The sequence below is a fragment of the Myodes glareolus genome, chromosome 12 (genome assembly GCF_982192425.1).
Source record: "Myodes glareolus chromosome 12, mMyoGla1.1, whole genome shotgun sequence".
NCBI classification, from domain to species: Eukaryota; Metazoa; Chordata; class Mammalia; order Rodentia; family Cricetidae; genus Myodes; species Myodes glareolus.
The window spans coordinates 5,237,530-5,249,940 of record NC_142037.1 but is presented as its reverse complement, the minus strand read 5'-3'; the positions used below and the strand labels follow the sequence as shown (position 1 = coordinate 5,249,940).

Sequence of the window (12,411 nt, the reverse complement as noted above, 5' to 3'; positions counted from 1 at the left end):
AGCTCTGTATGCTGGAGCCGACTGGACACGGGATCAGACTGTTACAAACCGCTTACAACTGGAGCCAACTGGACACGGGATCAGACTGTTACAAACCGCTTACAACTGGAGCCAACTGGACACGGGATCAGACTGTTACAAACCTGCTTACGGGTGATACCAATAGCGCAGTTTCATAAAAGTAGACGCTGATACCCAAAACAGAGCGACAGTCTTAAAACACAGTACTCACGTATCTGTGTGGTCGAAAGCTAGGTACTCCTCAATTATTCCTTCAGAAAAGATTATACAGTCCACCTCTTCCCCTTCCGCAACAGACAAGCCAGAGAGTTTAGTGGTGGGAGATGCTTTATGAGCATAAGAAGATGAAAAATGTAACTTCTTTCCCCTTATACCAAATCTTGGAGAGAGAAGAAAAAGCAGTATTAGTGACATATTAACGTAAACAGCTTTCACGTGGCAAGTAACATAACTTTTGGAACAAACCCCCCTTGTCCTGGCAATAGTTTTCTGAACTATTTTAAGTCTTTTTTTTTTTCTTTCTCCAGTGCTGAAGGACTGCACTCAGTACTTTGGTCATGCTAGGTGACACTGCCTGGCTCTGACTGGCATTTCTCTTCTGATGCTAATGCTGAGCATCTTTTCTCACACCTGACAGCCATTCGCGTACCTTTAGAGAACCAGCTATTCATGTCCTCTGTCCATTTTCAGTTAGGCTGTTTTTGATTTTCTGAATTGTAAAAATCATTTTACTTTGTAGATACTAATCCTTATTAGGTATATGATTTGTGAACACTTTATCCTATTGTATATATTCTCTTCTTCTTTTGATTATTTGTACACAGGAATTTGGCCATTTTTTTTTTTCGCTTTTGCCTATGACATTACATCCTAGAAATCATTGTCAACTCTGTATCCTGGAAGCATCTCCTGTGTTTCACTGTATGCTTGTTGTTTTGCATACACCATGGTAGGGGCTGACTTCATTAACTAGGAGGTGGAATCTAGTTTCCCAAAAGCATCCATTAAAATATATATTTAAAATAATATAGATGGCTGTAGTGGAACACATCTTTAATCCCTGCAGGAGGCAGAGGCAGGGAGATACCTGTTAAGTTTGAGGCTATCCTGGTCTACATAGTGAGTTCTAGGCCAGTCAGGGCTACATAATGAAATCTTGTCTAGACACAACCCTTAAATCAGCCCAAAACAGAAGAATTATCTCTGCAAACTCAATTTCTCATGTTTTCATGCTTGTGCTTCTGTAGCCTAACACCATTTTCTAATACTTAACTCCCTGGACTATCATTTTGACCTACACACTACTATCTGTGTTATATGACAATCTTGTTTGAAACCATAATCTCAATTTATGTATTAGTGTGCTTTTTTGTGTACTTTGTTTCATGTAAATATTTTCTATTTAGATTAAAAAATAGGCCGGGCAGTGGTGGCACATCCCAGCATTCGGGAGGCAGAGACAGGTGGATCTCCGTGAGTTTGAGGCCAAGCTGGTCTACAAGAGCTAGCTTTAAGACAGGTGGTGTGGGAGAATTGTCTGTATTCTGTGAATCATGTTTTAAATAAACGCTGATTGGCCAGGCAGGAAGTATAGGTGGGTCAACCAGACAGGAAGTACAGGCGGGGCAATGAAAACAGGAGTATTCTGGGAAGCAGGAAGCTCCCTTTGCAGTCCAGCCCAGATCACCGAAGAGGCAACATGTGACCTGCCCTGCTGTGAAAGGTACAGAGCCATGTGGCTAGCATAGATAAGAACAATGGGTTAATATAAGTTACAAGAGCTAATAAGACTGAGCTAATGAGCCAATCAGTTTTATAACTTATGGAGATCTCTGTGTGATTTTCTTTGGGGCTTGCCGGCTGTGGGGTACTGGGAGGGGCAGAAAACCCAACGAGCCTGGCCCCTCATGTTACAGACAGGTACCAAAAACTAGAGAGAAACCCTGTCTCTAAAATCCGGCAACACTAGCACACATTTCAGGATCTAGGCTTTGCTCTTCTGTGCCAGCGTCCTCCACAGGAACCATCGCTATGCACTGGAGACTCAAGTGCTTGCGTTATACTTACATGGTAGAGTCTCTCTCTTGAGACAAGGCTGCTTCATGTGAAGTTGACACAGCAGAAGGTGATCGAGGGTACAATCCATAGCCTTCACTTGGAGTGATTATCTGCCTACCTAGAATCCTTCCAACGAAGAACAGACACAGTAAAGTACCTTCACTTGGCATACATGCATGCCAAGTATGAGCATTTCAGCGCCAAATCTGATGGTTCTACACGAAGATACCACAGATTTAGTCAGATACTGGTCAAGAGTGACTCTTGAGAGGAAATGTGAATTATTACTCAGGTACATTTAATAGAATATATATGGAAAAGATAAAGCTATTGCCCAGGACTCTAAAGAAAAATCCAAGAGAAGTTAAGGATGTAAACTCAGTGGTAGAACACTTGGCCCTGGGTTCAATCATCAACATGCACTGCACACCCTCTCCCCAACCCCCATGAGAGGATGAAGGGCCAGCCAATTAGTGAGAACTATGAATCATACTCTTTCTTTTAAAATGATTTATTTCATGCATTGGTGTTATGTCTGCATGTATGCCTATGTGACGGGGTTGGATCCACCTGGAACTGGAGTTATAGACAGTTGTGAGCTGCCATGTGGGTGTTGGGAATTGAACCTAGGTCAAGCAGCCAGTGCTCTTAATCGCTGAGTCATCTCTCTAGCCCATGAATCATGTTCTTAATAACATTAAACAGAAACTTCAGTACATATAGACATGGTACTATGGTGATTTCTCAGGAAATGTGTGTATGTATGTTCTTTAAAATACACGAGAATTACTTGTAGACAGTTGTATAAAAAACATTTTCTGGCCATTTTGTTCAAAAGAAAGGCTATGTCTACAATCCCAGACCCTTGGAGGTGAAGGGTAGAGGAGGATCAGAAGTTAAAGATCATCAGCTCACATGTAAAGATCAATGCCTGGGGCTGGAGAGATGGCTCAGGGGTTAAAAGCACTTTCTGCTGTTGCAGAGAACCAGGTTCAGTTTCCAGCATCTCCATGGCAGTTCACAATTGTTTGTAACTCCAGCTCCAGGGCTCTGGCCTCCACGGGCACCAGGCATATGTGCAGTACATATAAATACATGTAAGAAAAACACAACAGATAAAGGAGAAATTTTCTTTTTGAGACAAGATCTCACTAAGTAGCTCTGGCTGTCTTGGAACTTAATGTATAGACCAAAGTACATAAAACTATAGTGATCCACCTGTCTCTGCCTATGAGTGCTGTAATTAAAGGTGTGCAAAAAAATATTTTTTAAAAAAGAAAGTTCAAGGCCAGGCAAATCTGGGCTATCTGAGACTTTGTTTCATGCACGCATGGACAAGCAGATCTTAAAAAGTTTTACATTGCACCACGGAGACAGAGACAGACAGATAAATGAGTCCAAGGCCAGCCTGTCTACACAGGGAGGACTTATCACACACAAAAAAAGTTTGCTTAATTAGAATAAATGTGTTGGCATGTTGATTAGGGTAAGTCTAAAAATTTCTACTAATTTGAGTATTTTTTCAGCTGAGGCTTTATACAACATGGCTTTAGATAATTTTATCAAAATCGTGTCCATTAGAAGAAAGAAAGAAAGAACGAGAGGAAGAAAGAAAGAAAGAAAGAAAGAAAGAAAGAAAGAAAGAAAGAAAGAAACAAAACCATGCTCAGGCCAGGTGAGCCTTTAAATTCCAGTACTCTGGAGACAGAGGCAGGTGGATCTCTGTGAGTCAAGTCCAGTCTGGTCTACACAGTGAGTTCCTGGCCAGCCAGGGTTTCATAGTGAGACCCTATCAAATAAAAAAAAAAAATCCAAAGCTCATACATGTTCAGAATTCCAGATCTGAGATGCCCACAGCCTAGACTGCAGTCTCGTCTGGTACCTGAGGTGAGGAAAGCTGGATGCCCACTGCTGGCACTCCTTCTGCAGACTCTGTGTCTGCACACTCGGCTTCTGCTCATACAGGAGCTCGTCAATGGCTGTGAACATGGCCTGCACTTTCTCAGTGGCATTTTGGTCAAGTTCCTAGAAACAACATTTAGATGAGATATTAAGAATGTATTTTGGTGAACTTCTGTACAGTCAGATTAGCTATTCTGAACCTGAGGCACTTCACATTTGATTTGACATCTTCCCTATTAAAAATATTTTTATGCAATCAGGAGCCAGAGGGATGTATCGACTTTGTGTCAGATTAATTTTGGTGTCTGACTTTTTTTGGGGGGCAAGTTCTTTGTAATAAAGTTTTAATTAAAAAAATCTGTACAATTCTATGGAGAAGGAGTACCAGTGGATAACATTGAATTTTCTATCCATTTTAAGCTGCTCTTAAAAATTCTATAATAAATATATTTATTTACCTCAGTGGGTAAAGGCACTTGCTGCCGGGCCCAATCCCAATGACTCGAGTTTAAATCCCAGGACCCATAGGTGAAAGGAGAGAACTGGCATCCACAAGATGTCTTTTTTGCTTTTTATTTTTTAAAAATAAAAATTTATTATTTTTATTTATTCTTTTTCTATTTTCAAGACAGTGTTTCTCTGTGTAACAGTCCTAGCTGTCCTGGAACTCACTTTATAGACCAGGCTGGCCTTGAACTCGCAGATCTTCCTGTCTCTGCCTCCCAAGTGCCGGGATTAAAGGTGTGTGCCACCACTGCCGCCCAGCAGATTCATTGATTTTTATGTGGTTTGTTCCTGCATGGATGTCTGTGTGAAGCTGCCAGATCCCCCAGAACTGGAGCTACAGATAGCTGTGAGCTGCCATGTGGGTGCTGGGAACTGACCCCTGGTCCTCTGGCAGAGCAGACAGTGCACTTAACCACTGCGCCACCTCCCCAGCACAACCACAAGTTGTCTTCTGACCTCCACATTCATGCCATGGCATCTGTGCATCCGACACAGACAGAGAAACACGCACAAACACAAGAGCAGAGGGAATACTTTAATCTCCAGCACCAAGAAATAAAAAAATTAAAAGCAATCAAATTGAGATACTGTGTTTATATAAAAGGAAAGTTAAACTGGGGAGTTTTTATCTCAAGGAATTTTCAGATGTTTCTGATTCTCTTTATAAGGACAACTTACAGAAATATGTTTTTTTGGTTTGTTTTTCGAGACAAGGTTTCTCTGTGTTGTAGCCCTGGCTGTCCTGGAAGCTCTGTAGACCGGGCTGGCCTTGAACTCACAGAGATCCACCCACCTCCACCTACTGAGTGCTGGGATTAAAGGCGTGTGCCACTACACCTGGCCAGAAATACATTTTAAAAGTAATTTAGAAATTAATTCTAAAAATTCATTGTACAGCAAGCACTTAAAGAAAAGCAAGAGATGGGAAATAGGTACACAACGTTCAGAAACTAAAAATACTGATCACAACACAGGGTGGCGGGATTGTTTACTCAGCTCACTGGATCTTCCTGCTAAGGCATCTGATTAAATCACCAGGAATAAAGTTTAATCCCCACCCCACCCCTGCAAGGCCCTACTGCCAAATCCTGCTCTTCTGCCCCGTCATTTATATTTCCTCCCTAGGTTCCCATCTTGGACATCTTCTACACACCCATCTTTTCTTCAGTCCCAAGAATGTTTACCTTTGAAATACATTATTTCTTTATTTATGTGTCTGTGTGTGTGCATGCACATGGGCCAGGAGGGCAAGGGTATTAGTTTTTCTCTTCTATCACTCTGTGCCTGTTCCTGAGGCAGGGTCTCTTCCTGAGTCTGCAGTTTGAATCTCAGCTAAGATGCAAACTATCAAGTCCCAAAAATCTTTCTGTCTTCACCCCCATCAGAGTTGAGATTACAGGCATTTGAGGGGACACCCAGACTGCTACAATGAATGCTGGGATCCAAACACTGGTGGTCCTGATGACATTAACCACTGAACCATCTTGCCATCCCCACTTCTGGGGCTCTTGCAGAGCTGCCGTTATTTGTCTGAGAAGTTCTTGTTCTCTTTCTTCACACGGTAACCTCCACAGTCCTTAAATCTCAACCTACTGGACAGACGAAGCTAGAGTCTCAAGGAGACTCTCTTATAACAGTGTTTCAATGCCCTGCTAGAGCACTTTGTCACTCTGTACTTCTCCACCCTCTGGGCAGTCTCATTAGACTACTGAACTATGGAAGTCTCACTCCATATCCTAGTAACTACAGCAACAGATATGCTCAAAATATTCTTGAAGAAGCTAATAAACCCTGAAAACCCAAATATTAAATACAGGGACGATATTATTATGATAGGTTAACATCAAGAACTACTATATATACACTATTCTAGTTGACAGATGTGGAGGTAATAACAAACCTCACCATTAACGACAAATGACAAAATTAGACAACAAAATAGTATGCACATTCATAATAACCAAGGAAACACACATACATAAAAAACTATTGGGAAGTGATTAATGATAATAACAATAGGTTTAAACAATTAGGCTTTTCTGTAAAGAGAGCAGCTAATTATTGTTTAAATCAAAACAGTGGGGGCTGGAGAGATGGCTCAGTAGATTAAGCGCCTGTCTCCAAAGCCTTGCACCTGAGTTCAAGTCCCAGACCCTACGGAAAGACAAAATTTGAGAAGCAGCTTCACAAAGTTGTCCTATAGTCTCCAGCTGTGGATCATGATACCAGCAACCACACACAGAAAATGCATACATGCACACACAACATTTTTTTTTAAAAAAATAAGCTATGCAATAGTGGCACACGCTTCTAATCTCAGCACTGAGGAGGCAGAGACCGGTGGATCTCTGTGCATTTGGGGCTACCTGGCCTACATAGCAAGTTCCAGGACAGACAAAATTACACAAAAATACCTTGTCTCAAAAAACAATAAATAAATAAATAAGGTGACAGTGATCAAGGAAAACACTTAATGTTGACATCTGGTCTCCACGCATCCATACAAGGCAACAAGGCAAGCATACTCCTACACCACAAACACATGCATGCATGCACACACAGTGCGAAGAGTGCAGGAATGACAATTCCTGAGGAGTTCCAAGAGAGTCTTCCCAGAACTGCAGCAGAATGATTAGTAGACAACTCACACCATATCCCCAAGAGAAGTCAGAGCTGCCTTCTGTAGAGATCCCTGTGCCTGCATAGCTTGGAAAAGCAGAACGCGAGTTCCCGGTGTCAGTTGATGTAAACGGTGATTCTTGGGTGATGTCAGACTCACTAAATGGTTAATTTGAGAAAAAGGGAGGAAAAAAAAAGAAAAATTTTCACGTTTCCTCAGCAACTTAGGTGGTAAACATGTGTACAATATATCTGTAGAGGCAAAAATCGACTTGGAATTCAAGCACTGTGAAAAGCCCTCCTAGCAATACAGAAATGACGGCAGCTGTGCTGCTCAGTGTCCACCGGTGACACGCGCGCTTTACCACTGGAGGTAGTTCAGAAATGGTGACAGGACATCTGAACTCGCTTAGTACCTGTAATTCCCCAAGTGCATTCACAGATACCCACCTCATTAAACCCTTGCTACTGTAACCTGCTAAAGCAGTTCTAAAGAGCTCTCTTTAAAATTCAAGGAATCTCACGTTTATTCCCAGTGTTTCCTATGGCAGCACACTGTCCTTCAGAGCCCTCTTCAGAGCTGGTCTGTTTCTTAGGAACTGCAGGTATTATTTACTCTGTGTTCATACAGGACAAACATTGTGTGACACTTTACATACTTTATCTGATTTATAGTTACAAGACCATATGAGAGATGTTGATAATGTCTTTTTTTTCTTGGTCAAACCAACGAAAGATTTGTCAGTTTTACTGACCAGTTTCCAAAGAACCAACTTCTGATTGTTGTTTTTCTTTTTTTTGGTTTTTTGAGACAGGGTTTCTCTGTAGCTTTGGAGCCTGTCCTAGAAGTTGCTCTTGAAGACCAGGTTGGCCTTGAACTCACAGAGATCCTCCTGTCTCTGCTTCCTGAGTGCTGGGATTAATAGCCTGTGCCACCACTGCCCGGCTTGCGATTTGATTCTTAAGCTAAGGAACCTGCATCTTCTACGCAACTACCCGCTCACCACGGTAAATTAGAATTATGCTGGGACTAAAGGCATGTACCACCACCACCTGGCTGATTGTTGTTTTTCTATGTCATTATCCATTAACTCATTTGCCCATTGCTACTCAGCTAATAAATGGCAGGAATAGAATTAAAATCAAATGTCTGATCCCCTTTGAATCTAATTACTTAACAACAACTACATATTAACTTCTGGTGGGTAGGAGAGATGTCTCTGAAGCTAAGAGTGTTAAGATCCAAATTCAGTTCTCAGCATGCATGTTAGGCAGCTCATAGGGGGACCTGACCTCTAGCCTCTGCTGGTAACTGCAGTCATCTCACACATACACATATGTAATTAAAAAATAAATTTCATATTGCTACTTCTGGAAAGTAATTAAAAATAAATTTCATATTGCTACTTCTGGAAAGTTATGAAAGTGATTTTTTCCAGTAGATATTCCAGAATGAAAAATAAATGGTCCTAAGGGGAAAAAGTGTGCGCGTGCACACACACGCACACACACACACACACACAGGCTGGCTTTGCAAGTCTGAGTTCCAGCAAGCCTCCTGCCTCAGGTTCTCAGAGAGATAAAATTCGTGTTTTGTTTCACTAGCATATGTGAGGTCCTAATGAACAAAATTTTTGCCATTAGCAAGTGCAATAAGTAAGCAAGCATGCTTTGTGCTAGTACCTTTGCGAACTTGTATCTTTTTCATGGCCGTCATTGGTAGAGGAAATGTCATCCAGTTGCTCTGGAAGGGGATGATGGTTAAGAGCGTGCTTTGTTATTCCTTTCCTGTGAAAGATAAAACAGTCTTCTCTTTATAGTTGGTATTCCCTAGAGTCATTGGCTCACGATTACTTATTCTCTGTGTGTGTGCATGTGAAGAGTGAGACCAACTTGTGAGAGCTGGTTCTTTCCTTCCACCATGTGAGTCCCAGGAACTGAACTCTGTTGTCAGCCTTGGTAAGCAACAGCTTTTACAAGCTGAGCCATCTTGTTAGCCCCAAGTAAAAATACATTTTTTAAAAAATTTACATGTATGTGTTTGTGCCTGTGTGAGTCTGAGTCCAGATAACTGAGACCCCTGATACGGGTGCTGGGAACTGAACTCAGGTCCTCTGCAAGAACAGTACGTACTCTTAACTTCTGAGCCATCTCGCCAGCCGAATATACTTTTTAATCATGTCCACCGTTAGAAAAGTTAAAGTGCAAACCACTAACTGGGGTCTTAGTTTTATGTACAAATATGGTATGATTCACTAAAATCCCAAACTATTCATTTCCCCTGGGAATCCTTGGAGCCAGACTACCTAGATTTGAACACTGGCTTCATCACTTAATAACTGTAATTATCATAAGCAGTTATTTAATCCTGTGCTTTAAGTGAAAAACGTGTACCAGGGATTATGAAGTGCATTTGCACATTAAAGGCCCTGGGAAGATTTCCTGTAAAGAAACTTGTAAAACTCTGTCTAATCTGTCAAGTTTCTGAATGTATTTTGTAGGGAAATGATGCCTACTGTAGATTATTAGTTCTAGAAGATATAATAGCTGACATAGTCTATTTATTTCAGTGGACAAGCCCAGCAGAATATAGATTCCAGAGGAGCAATGTCCAATAGAAATATGATAAAAAACTATATGAATGTCAGGTCATCACACCTGGCTTTTGTGTTTATTTTGAATTTTTCATTCCCAAAGCTGGGAATGCAGCTCAGCAGTAGAGCTTTCTAGCATATGTGAGACACTAAGTTCAATTCCCAGCACCAAAGAAAGTGGGTGAGTGTGGAAGGCCGTATGTGTGAGTACTTTTGTTAAACTCTTTCCAACACATATACTTAGTACCCTGTTAGAAAGCTGTTTGAAGCTACAGCTTGAAAATGGATTATCACTGTTACACCTCAAGTAAAAAACTCACTTTAATTTACTATTATTTATATGCATTTAATCCTCATCCACTCCACTTGAATTCCCTTTTGGAAACATTACTTTTAGGAACTATCAAAACTACAAAATGTATTTTGAACTTCTCTGGTTAGAATTAATTATAAAAGCAAATTTGGGGCTGATGAGATAGCACAGTAGGGAGAGGTAGTTGCCACGAAGCCTCAGGACCCGAGTTCAATCCCAAGACTCACAAAATGGAAGGAGTGACTCTTATAAGCTAGTATGTATGCACATATACACACACTGAATGAAATTTTAAAAACTAAAAACAGATTTTAAGCCAAATCCTTTTGGGAAATGACTGTTTCTTATTTTTATTCCCTAAAGAGTCTATTGCCCGATTTGCTGTGGTGTTGAGATAACATACTCCTCAGCGGATGGCATGCTCATGGAAAGCAGGGTGTTCTTTTCTTTTCTTTTTCTTTTTTGGTTTTTCGAGACAGGGTTTCTCTGTAGCTTTGGAGCCTGTCCTAGAACTAGCTCTTGTAGTCCATGCTGGGCTTGAACTCACAGAGAGCTGCCTGCCTCTGCCTCCTGAGTGCTGGGATTAAAGGCATGCGCTACCACCCGCTACCACCCGTCAGTTTGCTTTCTTTTCTCTGTATGACTCTTGCACTAAGTACAGTTTTTTTTTAACCACTTATTACCATAATAAAGGTTTTATTACCACTTATTGAGGCCCTACTGTCCTACTGTCTGGGCCATGCAAGGGGACCAATAAGTAGCACTAGAACTCATGGACCACAGCAGGGTGGTTGGCAAAGCCCAGAGGACCGTGTTCTGAGGGCCTCATGCTGTTATTGAGCTTAGTTCTGATTGTTGCCTTTGTGGTCCCCACATCCCTCATAATTTATGGGTTGTATGAAAACTCTTCAGGGGGTTTCTAGCCCCTCACTGGGCAGTGTTACTGGTACTAATAGTGATTGGCTTTTTCCAAGTATTGCTGTTGGAGCAGAATAATGATTCAACCACTACCCTTAGAAAGAATTTAGACATGTAGATTAGTAAAATTAGGTTAAAATGTTTTTGTTAATGGCTTGAGGTAGAAATCTCGGGGAACAGTTTAAAATTTATAAAGACACATTTTTAATAGTTGAACTTGGGACTTGTTGAGGTCAGAGAATAGGAACAACGGCAGCCTGGCTATTGCTGGCTAACATACCTTTCCTGCTAGGATGGGTTGGTGATCAAAGGTGATGATTAATTCCATGTACCCAGCCAGGCAGTGGTGCACACCTTTAATCCCAGCACCTGGGAGGCAGAGGCAGGCGAATCTCTGTGAGTTCGAGGCCAGTCTACAAGAGCTAGTTCCAGAACAGGCTCCACAGCTACAGAGAAACCCTGTCTTGAAAAACAAAACAAAACAAAAAATTCCTTGTGCCCATTTCGGCCCTCAGCTTCCTGATATAAAAACTGTTGATGAGTGGGTATGCACCCTGAGGATTTACAGTGGAGCTGACTCTTTTTCACATACAAATGTTTAGATTTGTAGGTTTTTTTTTAAATAAGGTTACCTTTTGAGATAAATAATAAAGTGATTGGTCCTCTTTTTTGTAACCACAAAATGCAGTTTTCAGCAAAAGAACTGGCTAAGAAAAATACCTTGCTATTCATCTACAACAAACTGCTTGAGTACGTGGGTTCTTGGGACAACTAGTTTTTTACCTGTAATATGTAAAATGTTTACTCATGTAAGGGAAACATGCTTTTTTTAAAACTTGTATAAATACAAGTAATCATTCACTTAAAAAAATAGAATGTAACCACATTGTAAAGATCTGTTATTTTTATCTGCAGATTGTGCTAAGTCGGTCTCCTGGTTTTGCTAATGCATTCAGGCAAACAGCTTTGCAAAGTGTTTGGAACTAGACACGTTCAACTTTATTGTAGCATTCAGCTATTATCTTCAGTGGGGCCAGAAGCACTGTGGGAACATTAAGTGCTTCTGGATATCCATTCCCTCAATTCACGTAGTAACAGCCCAAAAAACAGTCTTAGGATAGCATGGATGACACACTCTCCGCTGGTGACCCACGGACAAGAGACAGCTTCCACCAGGGTTGAGAGACGAGAATACTATTTTCTCTCACGAGCCCTGGGAAAGGAAAGGAGAGAAGGACAGGCCAAGGAAGGGTCCCTAGAGCTCCCGCGGCCCAGGCTGGACGGGTTGAGCAATCCACTCACAGCTCCACGCTCTGTGGCACGGCCTTCCGAGTGTATCTGGAGATCATCTTCCGTTTTCTCCTCCGCGGCCGGGGCGGGCAAGCCAGGGCGGGGACCTCGGGGCCTGGCCCTCCCGCCAGCTCCGGCCCAGCCCCTTCCTGCCACCTACCGGCCCCGTCTCGCCCCGTCGCCTAGATT

At 41.7% G+C, this 12,411-nt stretch overlaps 1 protein-coding gene across 8 annotated transcripts in view; it reads right to left on the bottom strand.

Moving 5' to 3' along the window:
• The window catches only part of Fam149b1 (family with sequence similarity 149 member B1), a 45,908-nt gene extending 33,499 nt beyond the window's left edge, over nt 1-12,409 (bottom strand). For 4 of the 8 annotated variants that reach the window (XM_087911914.1, XM_087911918.1, XM_087911915.1 and 1 more), the window contains exons 1-6: nt 12,235-12,409; nt 8,791-8,895; nt 7,137-7,266; nt 3,962-4,104; nt 2,089-2,205; nt 233-400 (exon numbers count right to left, since the gene is read on the bottom strand). In XM_087911914.1, the coding sequence (XP_087768040.1) occupies nt 233-400; nt 2,089-2,205; nt 3,962-4,104; nt 7,137-7,266; nt 8,791-8,895; nt 12,235-12,281 (710 nt within the window). In that variant the 5' untranslated portion in view covers nt 12,282-12,409. Of the gene's footprint in view, nt 1-232; nt 401-2,088; nt 2,206-2,994; nt 3,133-3,961; nt 4,105-7,136; nt 7,267-8,790; nt 8,896-11,212; nt 11,302-12,234 lie in introns of those variants that run through there. The other 4 variants (XM_087911917.1, XM_087911919.1, XM_087911920.1 and 1 more) reach the window with 4 other exon arrangements.
• Between the last annotated feature and the right edge of the window lie 2 nt (nt 12,410-12,411).